This window comes from Ylistrum balloti, unplaced genomic scaffold, assembly GCF_031769215.1.
Source record: "Ylistrum balloti isolate Yb309-2 unplaced genomic scaffold, AGI_CSIRO_Ybal_v1 Utg369830, whole genome shotgun sequence".
In the NCBI taxonomy this organism is placed as follows: domain Eukaryota; kingdom Metazoa; phylum Mollusca; class Bivalvia; order Pectinida; family Pectinidae; genus Ylistrum; species Ylistrum balloti.
The window spans coordinates 1,379,977-1,397,763 of NW_026781993.1; the positions used below are offsets into that span (position 1 = coordinate 1,379,977).

The 17,787-nt window shown below is 34.2% G+C and overlaps 1 protein-coding gene across 1 annotated transcript in view; it reads left to right on the forward strand.

Moving 5' to 3' along the window:
• Window positions 1–13,983, forward strand: part of LOC132545173 (LIM and calponin homology domains-containing protein 1-like) — a 79,335-nt gene extending 65,352 nt beyond the window's left edge. The window contains exons 13-22 of the mRNA XM_060208849.1: window positions 1,174–1,796; window positions 2,509–2,589; window positions 2,913–3,123; window positions 3,309–3,544; window positions 3,677–3,891; window positions 4,210–4,286; window positions 4,727–4,857; window positions 5,349–6,333; window positions 6,829–6,993; window positions 13,778–13,983. Of these exons, the coding sequence (XP_060064832.1) occupies window positions 1,174–1,796; window positions 2,509–2,589; window positions 2,913–3,123; window positions 3,309–3,544; window positions 3,677–3,891; window positions 4,210–4,286; window positions 4,727–4,857; window positions 5,349–6,333; window positions 6,829–6,993; window positions 13,778–13,803 (2,750 nt within the window). The 3' untranslated portion in view covers window positions 13,804–13,983. The remainder of the gene's footprint in view (window positions 1–1,173; window positions 1,797–2,508; window positions 2,590–2,912; window positions 3,124–3,308; window positions 3,545–3,676; window positions 3,892–4,209; window positions 4,287–4,726; window positions 4,858–5,348; window positions 6,334–6,828; window positions 6,994–13,777) is intronic.
• Window positions 13,984–17,787: the final 3,804 nt, after the last annotated feature.

The window sequence follows — 17,787 nt, forward strand, 5'->3', positions numbered from 1 at the left end:
AAATAAAGTATTGAAGAAATCTGAGTGATTTACAGTATATGGTCAGAAAATGATAAAATATGATGCCCTTATCAACAGATAACCATCACCACAGAATTTGTCTGGTGTTGTCAGCTTCCTGGCAGCCATATAATCTATAATAATGTCTTACTTTACCTCCAAAGTCTGAAGAGTTTCATAGTAATCTGTGATAAAAGCCTGTAGATGTGTTTATAAGGCTATATATCTCAAACAGAAACCCAATACCTGTAGCAGTTAGGTGACCTAAATATGCTATCAGAAGAGACCTTTAATGGGCTGCTGGTCACATTTCATCACTGAAACCTGACATACAGTAGACCATAAAGCAAACAAATAGAATCTAGGGTAAAATTAGAATTTAACTTTTAGTGGATAATGGTATCCGTTCAGCATCATCAATTCTCAGGTGTATACCTTTTGAAGTTGGAGCTTGTTTGTTAGAAGCAGGTGATGTTTACTAATTTACTTCCAGTGGGTTCACAGGTTTTTATCTACATTCTTTGAATTTTTGTTATTTTCATCATTTCACTCCTGTCAAACAGGTATAACTCTCTAAAATGATGTTAATGTAAACATTTATAGGGACGGGTTATTTAAATCTTAAATAACAATTTAACACAAAAGACCCATGTCTGAATGACAGATCTAAGGACACTTACAAATCTTTAAAAGATATATTGATTTATTTTCTGATAATTCCATAACATATTTTATTGATAATTTCAAGAGATGACTTCATCAGCTAAATTAGATTTTGGATTACTGAAGTTCAGAGTTCAAGGTCATGTAGTCAGTCTTTATTACCCAATTTAGGAGGTCTGAATTGCGGTCAAATTTTTCTAGGTGTGATTTGATCGAAGGATGAAGTTATTCAGTTAGAAGTTTGTTTTTTTTTTATGATAAATCTTACTTGTTAAAATGTCATTTCTGAATTTCAAAATTTAAAAAACGTTCAATTGAAATGCTAAAATATATGCTTTATCATTGATCTGTAATAGTGGAATTCCTCTGCACCTTTGTCAGCCACTGGGCTTATTATAGGAAACACATGGTAGTAGAGGAAGACTGACTTTGTGAATCAAGGTAAGGTAGGGTTCTCTTTATGTGATAAAAAATCCTTTCAGTACATATTTGTGAATACCTTCCATTCAGATGATGAATATGATGAGGAGGAGGATAGCGCCTTTATTACACAGTCCCCAACATCTCCTATTCCAAAGCTGTCGTCTGCTCTATCACCACGGACACGTGGCTCTTCAGGGTCTTCCACCTCCTCTACTGGCCATAACTCCAGGGTCAAGTCACCCACTGGGTATGTGAGCCCATTGTCAGGGGACAAATATGGAAGTGCCACTCGGACAGAAAACCGTTATGGTTCCGTGTCACCGGTACGATCACAAAGAACACGCAATCAATCCCCAAGTGCTGCCAAACCTGAATCATATCGCCGGAATGCTTCGCCTGTTGAAAACAGGAATATCAACTCGTCTTCCACAGAGACCAGTTACAGAAGTGGTTCACCCTCACTGAACCAGCACAGTTACAGAAGTGGTTCACCCTCACTGAACCAGCACAGTGGTTTATTACCTAGAGAAAGTTCTCCACTAGGCAGTAGAAGTACACCAGACTCAGCTTCACTAACTTGTAGTGATCCGTCACCTGTAACAACCAGGAACACATTTACCCAAGAGGACAGGACAGGGTCACCTCTACAGAGGTCATCTCCATTGTTCAAGTCTCCTTCAGAAAGTCCCAGCGGGCCTTCAGATAGCAAGGTAGGCTACACTCCACAATAGTCAGGACAGTCACTTAGGGAGTGATGATAAAACGGACTCAATCTTTGTTCCCTTATGGGACCCAGGTCACACAATACGTATGTATGCTGATTCAGATGGTTGTGATTTCAGCATCAAATGCATTTGATGTTTTTTTTCTGTTGTTTTTATAGGAATATTTATTTTAAGGAAAATTGCATATATTTTTTTAAAAACTTAACTTATCTGACAATCTTTGTAAATCAGTGATCATAAAAAAACATCATCAAAGATATCCTGTTTTAATGAATATTGTTTACTGGAATACAAGCAATATTTATTTCATTAAAATAATTCTATCTGTATCAGTTTGATTAACATTTATCCTCAGATATTCCACTTTTGTTGATACTTTCTCTATCATTTATTGAGATGTGTTGAGTTGTAATGTTTTCTTAATTCTCAGGTTTAACTACTTCAATCTTTGTTTTCCATACTTCAGGATAGCAGTATACCAAACATCTATTTGTATTATAAATACAGTCCACATGTAGTCGTACTAAGAAATGTTAGTTTATGTAAACAAATCTATTGAAAGAGATTACATTACGTATAGAGCTCATGAGTTACGAGAATATGAGTATAGTACTGAAATTCACAATTAGATATCTGCATATCTATCTTTTATAAGTAAATCTAAATATTTAATTAGATGGTGTTTTTTTTATTTCAGATCTACTTTTCTAGCACAGAAAAATCAAGGCTTGAGGAGGAAACTAACAACAATGACATCAAGGTCAACGATTATATTAAGGTGGGTATCATCAAGTTCAAAGGTCAGTTTATCAATGTCAATCTATAGGTGTTGATGAAGGTCAAGGTCACTGCAAAGATGAATTTCAGCAAGGTCATAATGTCAGAGTTCTTATCATCAGGGTCCAAGGATTGCAATGCTGTAATGTGTTACCATAAAAATCAGCTTTTAATAGAACCATATATACATTGTTATTGTTGACAGCATGGTTACATGATAACTTATCTTGGCGTAAATTTATAACTTATACAGTAATGGTAAGAAATTTAATTTACAACTAATTAAAAAAGCTTCTTTAATTGTTATGTTGATTTTCTGTGCAGGGTGAGTTCATTAAAAGTTCCAGTCCTGTGGGCAATGGAAATGTTGTTGACGAGACAATTACACCTGTCAGAAAGGAAAAGGATTTCAGCAGCCCAGTCCAACATGATGTGATGTCATCGCAGAAAGCACCAGAAACAGAAATAACCCCTAAACAGGAAGTGACGATTTCCACTCGGGAAACAATCACAGTAAAGAAAAATGATCCACCAGGTAGAGAAACCTAACATAGATTAATTGTATCACAGTTAAGGACAGCTGATCATAGGACTTATATTTATTGGAAATAGTACAATTCTCCAAAGGAAGCAAATCTTATGAAAAGGATTGTTTTTACTGATTTTTCATTCATTGTGCCAGTAAAATAAATTTTGACATGTTAAATCTTGATGTTACAGAGGTAAAAAGTAGCCATAAGTGGGAGCCCCATGCGTCCCCTCCTGTCAGTACATCTCCTCCTCCAGTTGTTGAGGAAGATGATGGAGGTGGACCCCCGGCAATCCTTCGGCGTTGGCAACAGAGGAAGCCTCGTCCCCAATCAGCCTATTCTGCTTATCCAGCATTTGAATCACCCAAAGAGGAAAAGAGATTGAGTGCTAATTATCCCTGGGAGTCTTCCATTATCGACAAAAAGGTAAAACTGTTGAAATTTATCGTTATTTTCCTGCAATAACATAGTTTAAGTGAATAAAATCACCCCTCAAAAATCTGATTGCTTAATTTACTGTAAGATTTAAACTATTACAATCTTTTGACTATATTACAGAATGATACAGAACAGGAAGTAGAATCGCAGGTAATCAAACTAGACCACCAGGAGAATAACTCGATGCCACCGCCAAAGACACAAGTAGGTCAACCAGTCACGCTGGAAATTCCTGACCACACAGAGCCTCAAGCCAAGAAAACTTCCATTCAAATTGCTTCATCCCATAACCCAGGGCTGCTTCAGATTGACCCTAGAAACCAGATGACTGAAAAGTATGTACATTAAGAGTCTTCATTATAAATATACTAGTGTCTTATACCTCTGAAAGCTTCAATTATTAAAGTAATGGCATTTTCTCGCACAGAAAAATATTGAAACTAACATATATTGTAATATCTTATTATTACATGTTTATCCACAAATATATTCCTGGAGCAAGGGAAACAAAATACCTCTATCTTATGGTTTTGGGGTGGGCTTATTACAGGACATTTAAATATTTGTTCGTCATTCTGTTTAACAATGATATGAATGACTGGGCAGTAGTTACGTGACTTGACACTCATATCACATTCGTATTTTGTTTGCAGTGATAATAATTTACCAGAGTACAGCTTCCATGTTAGTCTCAACAAACAGCAAGAAGCAAGAACATTTGCAAGCCCAGGTAAGGTTACAGTATAGTAAACAAAGGGAGATAATTCTTTATAGATTGCTGGGAAGTCATTTTAGCTCATTTATGTTCAGGCTTGAACAAAGAAAGTCTTCTTATATGCTAAGTGAAAATTGAATCCTTGATATGAATATCAAATTTGATAGACTAGAAAATTTATGGGAAACAATTTAGTCCACTGAGAAAAAAAATAGCAACAGCTTATTACCAAATAAAATGTGGAAAAGCAAACTAAAAAAATACAGTGGTTTTCATGATTCCAAGAAATCTATTATTTGATACACTATACAGAATATTACAAATCAGCACTCATTAAAACTATTGGATCTGTATACTCATGAAATGGGATATTGTTGTGAAACTTTCTTGGAGATTGTAGTACAGTATTTAGATATTTTTGTATCTTATGTTTTGAATGTTATTTTTTTTTTCAGATATGATTGAACAAGAGCGTGAGTTGATTAGACAGGAGGAACAGCAGGTTTTAGCCGCAGAGAAAAAACAATGGGAGGAAGAGGAGACTAGGAGAATTAGAGAAAAGGAGGAGGAGTTACAGAGACAGGCAGTACGTAGCCTTATCAATAGTTAACCATAAAAACAAAGATCCATGGGTCAAAAGTCATTCTAGGGTCAAATACAGGAGTCAGGCAGTATGTAGCCTTATCAATAGTTAACCATAAAAACTAAGGTCATGGGTCAAAAGTCATTCTAGGGTCATACACAGGAGTCAAAGGTCATCTTAGGCTCAATGGTTACCCTGTTCCTAAGAGTAAGACAGAGCTAATCTATGGCTTAATTGTATTGAAGAAATCATATGACTTGTGTCAAATACACTGAAAAATTTATTTTATTTCTTAATGCAAATTGATGTCATTCAGATGAATCGAAAGTGGCCTAAAAATGGAAGTTAAAAAAAAGTATTTTTTCACTCTTTTTGTTTTTGTTGTTTACAGTTTTCATTTTGTTTTGATGAACACAGATGTTTTATATTTATGTTCAGATGCTGTAACATGTCTGTGTAATATGATATAACATTATTATTTTATCTGATTTTAGGAGATGTTACGACTAGAAAAAGAAAAACTTAAACGAGAACAAGAACGTATGCAAAAGGAGAGAGAAGAATTAGAACGCAGTCGTAAAAAACAATTGGAAACGAAAGAAAATAGACCAGAGACAAAAATCTCTCACCACAACAATAACCCAAAGTCACAATTTTCAACCTCTGTAAATACAGATAGCAAACAATCACTTCGAAAACTCGATCTAACATGGCCACCTCAAAAAGAGGAACCTCCACCGAGGCAAAAACTTACACGGGAAGATATGTTAGCTATGAATAGGAGAGCTACACCCCTACAACGCAAACCTGAAATGGAGGTCAACTCCACTGAACCTTCGAAAACAAAAGATTTCACTTCTAGAGATGTACCAACCAAAAATGACCTTCACAATCTTACTGCTGTTCCTAAACCAAAGTACCGATCTTCCAGTAACTGGATGAAAGAAGATCCACAACCTCTAAAGACAGTTTCAAAAGCAAGATCTGACAATAATAGATCTAGTCCTAATTTACACGAACACTGGCTAGTAGAGGAAGCCGAACGGCGGCGTAAGGCAACAGCCAATCAAAATTCTCACGGCGCGATTCAACCAGGGTCCGACGGAATCGTAAATCGCTGGCGTGATGATTCCTTCTTGCCAAAGCAACAGGCATCTATTAATGCACAGGGAAGTAATTTAACGCAACCAAGATCATTGTCTAGCAATGTGAGTCACAATCATGGACAAGATAATCGCCAGTACATCCCCGCATCACAGAATACAAAAGCTATGTCTCAAACATTACCGCAAAACTTCAACTACAGTAGTCTGAGCCCCAAAAACCGTGGTGATCCCTATGCTCCTCCAAAGCCAACACGAAACTCCAGTTCATCAACAACATCATCTATCTCGTCCCCTTCATCTCCACTCAATCCTTCAGAGCAGTTCATGGCTGTCAGTGGTAAACAGGCCTGCTCATATTGTAGCCAGGAACTTGGTAAGGCATATTTTCAAATGTCTTTGAAATTTTTGCTTTTTTCGTCTCTGTAATTTTTGCTTTTTTCGTCTCTGTAATTTTTCGATCTCAGTTCTAACTAAACAACCTTTTACATATGCAACCGTGGTAAATATTCACTACCGTTTACCACTTGGCTGAAGAGATCTTTTCAATTTGATGAGTTGAGTGCAAGACTGGTAAGCTAGGGGTTGCAGTTTGAAATCCTAAACAGACTTTTCATTTAAATTACAGTAATATGAAATATCCTCATTGATTTGATGGGTAGATTTGACAAAACCCTTTACAAAACAAAACAAAATTATCTGTTTGTCAATAATGTAAGTTATTGTGAAATTTATTTCTTTGTAACGGTGATCTATTAATTTTTTTCCACAATAACCAAATACAGTGTTCCTAAAAACTTTTTACTTAGAATGTGTATAGAATTGTACTGGATTCATTCAGTTTATTAACTAATTTTCATTCATACCCCAGGTTTTGGTGCTGCCATGGTGATTGAATCCCTCGGTTTGTATTACCATGTACAATGTTTCCGATGCTGTGTGTGTCACACTGCCCTAGGCAATGGGTCCCAAGGGGCTGACGTACGAGTGCGGGTCAACAAACTTCACTGTCGGAATTGCTATAGTAACGATGAAGGTATCTTGTCCTACTGGGGATGGTATTGAGTGTCTGTGCTGGATTTTTATTACCATGTGGTTTTTTAACATGTGACAAACATGAAACAAACAAAAAAAACTTCTTTCTTTTTCAACAGAGACGTGATGTTCCTGTATTTTTGGGGTTTACTTAAAGAAACTGATACCATTTTCTAGAGGAGATATATTGTTCCTTAACATCAGCTGTTGGAGGTATAAACAAGTCTGACAGCCATGTCTGGATTTTAAAAAAAAGTGCTGTTATGTATAACTGGTGGTTTGACAGATCACATGTATATATTGTATGTGTTCTGACTAAGCCGATGTTTATATACATGGATTTATACAAGAGATATTTACTTGGATTATATATTATTCAACCATATGCTGATTGAAATAAATAGCCCTGAATAATTGTGATAGTTTGATTTAGAAATTTACATAAAAAAGTAATGGTTCTTCACAGGGGGATAGGGGGTCAAGCCAGCAAGGAGTGGGAGTGGGTGTCGGAGGAATATTCACTGGAACCTCATAAACCCCTCCACATATTTAAGTCACATTTATGTTTTATTATCAAAGTATTAAGTTCTATACTTCATCAGATTCTTACAGGCAAAGGTCAGGTCAAAAGTCACAGTTCACCAGGGTTTTATTTGAAAATTTTGTACAAGAAATCTCATGAATAACAACATAGTTTCATAACATCCAGTTCTTTCATCTGATCAGATATTGATGAACAATATGGGTTATCAGGGAGTTGGAATACAACATCTATACATCACAGCTGTCTATCTATCTGATAATTTGTCTTCATGATCAACTGACCATGTCTACATAGACACAGCTGTCTATCTATCTGATAATTTGTCTTCATGATCAACTGACCATGTCTACATAGACACAGCTGTCTATCTATCTGATAATTTGTCTTCATGATCAACTGACCATGTCTACATAGACACAGCTGTCTATCTATCTGATAATCTGTCTTCATGATCAACTGACCATGTCTACATAGACACAGCTGTCTATCTATCTGATAATCTGTCTTCATGATCAACTGACCATGTCTACATAGACACAGCTGTCTATCTCTCTGATAATCTGTCTTCATGATCAGCTGATCATGTCTACGTTGACACAGCTGTCTATCTATCTGATAATCTGTCTTCATGATCAACTGACCATGTCTACATAGACACAGCTGTCTATCTATCTGATAATCTGTCTTCATGATCAGCTGATCATGTCTACATAGACACAGCTGTCTATCTCTCTGATAATCTGTCTTCATGATCAGCTGATCATGTCTACGTAGACACAGCTGTCTATCTATCTGATAATCTGTCTTCATGATCAGCTGATCATGTCTACGTTGACACAGCTGTCTATCTATCTGATAATCTGTCTTCATGATCAGCTGATCATGTCTATGTTGACACAGCTGTCTATCTATCTGAAGTAATCACCTATCATGACCCAGTATTCTTGGGTGTCTGTTACATTCTTATTTATTATCTTGTTCATCATAGGACTATTTTTCGAAACGTTATGTATTAGTTGCTACTTAAGGGATTGTATGTCTTAAAAGCTATGTTTCTTAACTGCCAAGTCTTAATGACTGAACATTGTACTTATTGTGTCTTAGCGGCCATTTTCCTTGGTTCCCATGTCCTAGTTCCCATCAATTTTGATAACCAACTCAACCATTCCATGATCTTTAAATCATTAATTAAGTAGTGTCCATTACCTTACTGTAGCCTAGGCCTACTGACACTTTCCGTCAAACTTTATATAACGATAGCGGACATTCTATAGAAACTAACACCTGCTAACACAATTGCTTTTGGTTTATATTTATAGTCTATGTACTTTAAATCGCTATACAACGGGAAATTATAGCTGGTGTAGTGTTCATGTCCTCCATTGGTGTTGTAGATATTTTCAACTCAATAAATTTACTTCATAAATTATGTCTCATGTTGCCGCCAATTTTTTTCTGATTCAAAGTCAGACAAAGAAGAACCATGTTGTATCAGGGCTACAGCCTATATAGTATACACTGGAAATGTTTATTCAAACAAAGTATTTTGCCCTATGTTAAGGAGTTAATAGACACGCATTGTTGGAATTATTTTGTATGATTAGCATTGTCAGTCTGCAGACCTAATGTTATCTGCTTCAGTGTGTCTGTCTATCTGCCCATAGAATCTAATTTGTCTGTATTGTGTCTGTCCAAAGACACAGTCTAATGTGTCTCTTAGGGTGTAAGTCCATTTGTCCATAGACATATTTTTTCATTTTGTGTTTCAGAATATATAGGATCAAAAAATTTATATCAAAGTGTGATATAAGGTCAGTGATAACATCAGTATTGTTATAAAGCTTGCTCTTTTGTTAGATTAAAGCTAGGTCTGGTTAGATAAAAGCTGGGTCTGGTGTGATATAGTTAGGTCAGGTGTGATATATCTAGGCCAGGTGTGATATATCTAGGTCGGGTGTGATAAAGCTAGGCCAGGTGTAATATATCTAGGTCAGGTGTGATATAGCTAGGTCATGTGTGATATATCTAGGTCAGGTATGATATATCTAGGTCAGGTGTGATATAGCTAGGTCAGGTGTAATATATCTAGGTCAGGTGTGATATAGCTAGGTCAGGTATAATATATCTAGGTCAGGTGTGAAATAGCTAGGTCAGGTGTAATATATCTAGGTCAGATGTGATATAGCTAGGTCAGGTGTGATATAGCTAGGTCAGGTGTGATATATCAAGGTCGGGTGTGATACAGCTAGGTCAGGTGTGATAAAGCTAGGTCAGGTGTAATATATCTAGGTCAGGTGTGATATAGCTAGGTCAGGTGTGATATATCTAGGTCAGGTGTGAAATAGCTAGGTCAGGTGTAATATATCTAGGTCAGATGTGATATAGCTAGGTCAGGTGTGATATAGCTAGGTCAGGTGTGATATAGTTAAGCCAGGTGTGACTTAGCTAGGCCAGGTGTGATATAGCTAGGTCAGGTGTGATATATCTAAGCCAGGTGTGATATAGCTAGGTCAGGTGTGTATACAAGTCATCTATGATATAATTAATGGTCAGGTCATGCTAAAGGAAGGATGCCCCCAGAATTTGCTTTAGATCTGTATAATTGTGAGGACATAAGACTAGGTTGTCACATGACTTAACAGTAGACAAGACTAAATGAAGTTATACTGAAGAGCATGGCATTGTGAGGTCATCTTATTTTGCTTTAACCAGGCTAAGTTTGAAGTAATATAAAAGACCAGGGCATCATCAATTATTGCTATAGACTAGACTTATGTGAAGTCATACCAAAGACCAGGGCATCATCAATTATTGCTATAAACTAGACTTATGTGAAGTCATACCAAAGACCAGGGCATCATCAATTATTGCTATAGACTAGACTTATGTGAAGTCATACCAAAGACCAGGGCATCATCAATTATTGCTATAAACTAGACTTATGTGAAGTCATACCAAAGACCAGGGCATCATCAATTATTGCTATAAACTAGACTTATGTGAAGTCATACCAAAGACCAGGGCATCATCAATTATTGCTATAGACTAGACTTATGTGAGGTCATACCAAAGACCAGGGTGTCACTGATTTTTAGCTCACCTAGGCCAGCTGCAGTTTCTGTCGTCCAGTGTCTATCAACTTTTACTTTATATTGCAACTACTCATGAACAACTGAGCAGACTTGAATTGAATTTGGTCTGAAGCATCTTTGGGGAAAAGGGAACCTTTTGTTGACTTAAATATCCAGATGAGCAATATATGCCTTTTGGACCTCTTGTTTCTATAAACTAGAGCTAGTGTGAGGTCATACTAAATACCAGTTCATCATCTGATATTGCTATCAACCAGACTAAGTGTTAGGTTATACTGAAAACCATGGTGTCATTTATTTTGCTTTAAGCCAGACCTAAGTGTGAGGTAATACTAAAGACAGTGGCATAATCCGATACTGGTATAGACCATAGAATTTATATGTTACAGGTCGGAGCCGTAGAGGACGACATTCCTAGCAATCTCTGTGTATGTAGTCTATAGTGACAACATTGTTTAGTCTGATTGATAATTTCTGCTTTTTTCCTGCTGGGAATATTTTGGTTTGCTTTGTTTGGTAGCTTACATGATGTTTTACATAACCTGCTGTTTTTGACGAGTGATTAACTCTAAAGTTTTCTGATACAATGTATAATCTTTTAAGATAGATTTGACTGTTGATCCAGATTTATCAATATAAATTTCTGTTTTTATTGCAGTATGAATCCAAAAAGATGAAAACACAAGTAGTCGCTTTCTAGATCCTACATGTTGTTAGTATTAGATTTCTGTCCATACTTTTAGATGTGACTGGGTTTACGCTAGCTATTTCTGTTATTTCGTCCATCCATCATCACTCCATCTATCTGTCAGATTCTGTTTCTTTGCAGTTTGAATTAGAATGATGGAGTGCTACGTTCTGAAATGAATTTAGTCAGAGCAATGGATTATATCATGTGTTGTACTTTTAAGTCATCTTGACCCTTCTTTTCAATAACTGAAAGGCCAAGGGTCTTGATAATGGGCCTGTAATTTGCTTTTTCAACATGCATGTATAAAGAATAGGATTTTGAGTTAGCAGAAAATGTCTTGATGAACCAACAATGTCTTCTGTGTAAACTGTAGAGTAGATGAGCTATTTATTTTAAGCCTATTTTGCCTCTTTCATATATAGGTCTTTATAGGCAGATGACCGTTAAGGCTCATAGGCCTCTTGTTATTGTTTCCTTAATAAGTGCCTAAGAATATGTTTCCTTATATGTCACTATAGTCAACAGATTCTAGGTCTGCTCATCAACTTTTGAAATTGGTCGATAGTATTTAAAGCAGATGTAACAAAACGTGTTCCTGAGGTTGTATTATGCTGTCTACAATTAAATTTTGTCAAATTGTTTTCATTAGATTAATCATTTTTTCACAATACTTTTTAATGTTTATTTTATAAAGATGATAGATCAGTTAATTCGACTTCAGGTACTTCTTTGTGAAAAATTGTTATTAAAGATAGCAATAACTGTGTTTCAGGATCGAACATATATAAAAACTGGAGTAAACAATGTTTAAGTCTCAAAAGATGGTATTTTGATCAGAAGTATTCATTAAAAGTGCTATCTCTAAACCTCAATGAATTTATTGGAAATAATTTACAAAAGGATTTATCAGACTGAAAATACATAAGAACATGTTATTTGAGTTATCTATCTTCCGAGAGTGGCAAGTCCTATGTAGACTGTTATGCTCATAAATGAATGATCAGACAATTACAGATCTGTATAAATCCAACGAGATCACATGGTTTACTCAGGACTGCTTAGTTTTAGCTCCACAGGTAGACTGGAACAAACTGTGACAGTCAGATGTATATAGTAAGCTTTCTGTTGACTTTACAGGCTTAAAGACTTGATTTCAGGTCAAAAAGTGTATGTATTATTGACTTACATCCATTGTTGTCCAGTTTTAAATCCTTCCACAATATCTTTACAAATCAGATACAAGTAAAACAAACATTGAAAAATCTAAATAAGCTCGACTTATTTTAACTGCAATGAACTTAATTAAAGAAGAAATTGGACTATTGTCTTCCAAGGAATGCTGAAACATTATTTAACATATTTTTCATCCTTTTATGGAAAGTCCTTTTGAATCAGTCACCATTAAGAAAAGGAACTCTTCATAGCTATGATTTGAAGGAACTGTAGATGACTGTGAATACATTCTCTTTGAATGAATGAATTCCTATGTAATCAAGATATAAGGGAGATGTGTCCTTTCAATTGACCGCTGTAAAAGTCTACTCCTCCAGATAAACATCTCAATAATAACACAGTAACCAAATACCATGCAGTTTTATTCTAGTACCCTCTCTGGGATGTTCTGGTGGTACTGGTTTGGCTTGAAACACAATTCATTACTTTGATGTTGAGAAGTTTTAGTGTTTTGCTAACATGTTTCACTAAAAGACCAATATGAGTTCATTTTGAGCATGGGTTTCCATATAACAAACCAACAATATGACAGTTGAGCATGAGTTGATGAAAAAACTGAAAAGTTGTTTTAAATGTTTTACTTAACTGATGACTGTATTCTATGATGTAAATATGTTTAATACTCTGCACACAACATGTTATTGGCATGCTCACATTTACAGCTTAAATGTACTAATATGAATTAAGAAAATATGATAGTAAATGACAGATGTTTTCTATAGCCTAACTGTAAGATCCCTTTATATATTTAAATACCTAAGATTATTTGCAGACATTTGTAAAATAAAAGTTTCACAATTTTACACATTCACAAATATCAGTTTCAACACTGAATAATCTTTATCGCTTAATGACCATAATTTCTTAATGTGAAAATGTGTGTGGTTTAATTTTTTTGGTTTGTTCTGACAAAAAAGGAAACAGGTGTAATTTATGTTTGTAATGCAAGTCATTGTTGTACCTTGTCATATAAAAAAACAAGAATCTTAAGAAATGGAATTCCACAAATTGTAATTTTTCATGTAAATTTTTGTAATTTTTAACCAACAAAACATAAATTTCTCTATCAATTTTATCTTTTGAAAATTGGCAATGATTAATGTATTAATAGATATTTTTAGAATTTCTGTAAAATCATTTTTTATTTTATTTCACACTTGAATGCAATGCTTGTATTTAAAACTGTGTTTCATTTTGATTAATGAACTTTTTCTCTTGCTTGCAGCTGGATTGAAGTTCAGCAAAGTGTGACAACAGCAGAATATCCCTAAATGTAGAAGAAATGATCACCATGACAACCAACTTTTCATAACAGCCTTCCATTTACCAAACAATGCATGACTCAATACCTTGTAATGAATTATTGTTGGACTCTGTAACAAAAAGTGCCTATGTTATTATTTCAGAGTGTTTCTATATTTATATACTCTTTCTGACCAATAGCTTCATTCTTTGATACAGAATTAAAGATATAGTCAGCAATTTATTTATCATATTTAGCTCACCTCATGCTTACGGACACGTGTCATCTGGAGCATCCGTTGTCACTCCTGATTAGTCAAGTGCTTTCCTTTTTAGACTTCCAGAAAACAACATCATGAGGAAATTGTATCTTTTTAATTCTTTCAAGTTAGAAAATATGGAGTAAGTTGACACAAGATGTAACTGGCATTAACATTACAGAAAATGCAACATTTTGTACAATTGTGATGTGGCTTACAAAATATCTATAGAGAGAAAATAATATGAAACTTTTTATCCTAATTGTCAAAAGGTTGTAAATTATCATAGTGAGACTTGAGATGAACAATATGTACTGTATAAGATATTATGATATGTATAGTATATATTTATGCAAATACATATATATATTAAACTCTATAATGTCTGTATGTAACAACATTCCAAGATGAACCAAATTTGTAGATATGTAATATACTTGTACAGTTTGTATATAGTATGTATTTTGGTCATGTAAATATGTATATTTTGCACAGAAAAAAAATTTGATATAGAAATTATATATTTTCAAAAATCACATCACAGCATCAGAATTTTTTTTCAAATGAAACTGATATTATCAAGCAGAAGCAGAACTTCAATTAACACTATCATTAAAAGGAATTAATTGAATAAATTTTTTCACCTTGATCAATCCAAATGTAAATTGAATTTTAACTGTCAAAACATATAACACAATAACAATGATAGAAATTGAAGTTGCAAAGTATGTATAATATTCAATACATTTGATATGAAAAAAAAAATATATATAAAAATATATGTATAGGGTTGCTATATACATAGTACACAAGTGTCATACAAAGACATATACATCATTATTGGAATATAAACTAGTGATTACAGAAATTTTCTGACTAAGAAAACTCCACAATCACAATGATATACTATATTTTGGTTGTACACATTTTGGTCGCTACTGAAGTGATTTGTTTGTTTTCCACAACACTGTCATCAACATTTCGATATTATCTTATCTGCATTTGTTACTTGAACAAGTCTACTGTTTACATTTCTAACCTGTGTTCATATAAGTATCCAGGAGAATTTATTCAAATCATTAGTCACTGCAATTAATAGTTCTTTTTTGTGTGGGCGGATGCAATTATTTTCCTGTAACATGTGTTATATAAGACAGTGTATGTGATAGATTAAATGATTTAGGAAATTATCAAATGAAAGAGAATATACTTAAAGCAAACCTTTTTAATAAAAAGACATATCTACTAATTTTGATATTGTATTTAAGATGTATTTTGGTAAACATTTGCTTATAGAAATAACAAAATTGGTAATAGGAAATTTGCCTGAGGTAGATTTTTTTGTGATAAGTTTTACTGAAGTCAAAAGGTTTATATGATAAATTCTGCCATAGCGTCACACATCTGTCGTCTGTTTCATGGTTGTCATTCAAATATCTTTAATATATGTACTGATATTTCATATATCATTGTTGGGACTGTTAAAATGATCTCTGATTTCTCTGAGACAATTTTATCTGTCTCCACTAGACAATTTGGTTTATCAATTTCATCTAGATAGTTTGTAAATCAACATGACAAGTTATGAATAATAATGAGACTTCATAATAGCCCCATGTTGTTGATCAAGGTTTACTCAGTTCAAAGAAACAAAACAGTTGAGTGATACAGGCCCTTGAAGCCTCTTGTATAAGTATTTATTCAATAGTTTACAAATTTGTCACACAACAAGGTATTGTTATATTTACTTTACAAAGATATATGTTTATATTTACATATCAGTAATATGTAAAAGAGGACCAATTCTAGCTTTAAGATATATATATATATACATGTATATGGAGAACATAAACAAAAAGTAATAATTTCAATAATTTACTGATCAAAGGATTTCAATATATCATATGTATTAATCTATTTTGGTTGTTGAAATTTTAAAGTTTGAATCCACTAAAATGAAAAGAATGAAAGTTCTTAAATTTAAATAATGTCTCATTTTTTGCAAGTAGATAATTCATATAAACTCTTGAGTCTTTATAATGATCAACTTTGTTTCCAATATAAGTTAATAAATATGTTGTGTTATTAAAAATAATATGAATATATAAAAGACACCTGCTTACATGTCATCCAATATATTTTTCATGTTTCTATAAAATATATGATGTAGCATGTATATGATATAAAACCATTAAAAAGCACTAACATTCTTGCAATATGGCAAATGATGAGAAATGTGTTATATTTTCAATTATAATTAAACTGGTTCCCTGCCTGTCAACCTGCCTAATGTTTGCAGAATTTTCTTACAATTTTAGGTCATTTGACCTGTAGGGTCATGTTGACCTTTAGCCATTGTGTTTTGTCCATTGTGGTGCACTTTTAACATTTTAAACTTCTTCTAACCTTCTTCCATTGAGATTGAGCTCCAGCTTTAATGAAACGAAACTGAGATGGTCCTGACCAAGTGTTGTAATTTTTTAGGTCTGTCTGAAATCCAAGATGGTTGCCATTTTTAAAACATATTTTAAACTTCCATTGAGCTAAATATTCCTGGTAATGTTAAGGAAAGGTAGCCAACAAAGTGCTGTTATTTGTCGACCTTATCATGTGTAAAAACAAAAGATCCCAGAGGGATCTTGGCGCCCACCATTGTTTGATCTTTATTTGCTCTTTTAAAGTTGGATCTTTTCCTTCTTTTCTCTTCTCTTCTGTTTTTGCTTTTATTGATAAGACATATGAACATTCCTTTACATAAATAGCGATGATAATCTTTACCTGCCAAATCCAAAATGGCCGTCTAGAAGACATTTTGTTTCTTCTGACAGTCCCACAATCAAATGAGTACAAGGAGAGATAAAAGGGAACATAGGTATGAAATTTGAGATATCCGTTCAATACATCTGAAGAAATAGTAATAAGAAACTTTACTACCAAAATCCAATCACCACTACTAGGGACCTAAATAAACCGAACTATGAAATTTGAGAAAGATCTATAGAGTCAAGAAATTTCGAAGCCAAAAATCCAAGATGGTCGCTTGTGGGCCATTTTTTCTGATCAGTACTAAAATCAAACAGGCACAACTAGGGAGCAAGGAAAGCATACACATGATATTTGAGAAAGATCTATGCTGAAGTTCTCAAGAAATAGCGATAACAATCTTTCAAATTTAAATTCTAAGATGGCCGCCTGTCGGCCATTTTATTTTTGCGATCAGGCCCAAAATCAACTTGGCACAACTAGGGACTAAAGGAAACTTTCATTTGAAATATTCATTTGAAAAAATTCTCAAGAAATAGCAATAGCAAAAATTGTTTACGGACGGACGGACAAACCACGGACGTAGAGCGATTTATCATCAGACGGTGGGCTAAAAAGCCAAAATTAAACAGATAAGGAAGCGACAAAGGTTCAGACCACAGACATTTGTAAACATCTTTGGAAGTACACAATTATTTCTTAATTAATTGAGGCAGACAGAAGGCGGGGTTTCCATGTGTTACTCATGTAATATCATTTGGGCGGACACATTTCTTATATATAGGAGGCAGGATTAACCCCTTTTGATACAAGGGTTGTGTCTTCGGCAAAGAAACGGACTCAGATTTAAGGTTAAATGCTGTCTGAAAACATCACTGTCAAAATTAGGTAACACTTGTTGCAGTTAACTACTGCTCACCAAAACTACCATCTGTATCATTGAAAACAGATTCTTAAGCCCAGGTCGCAC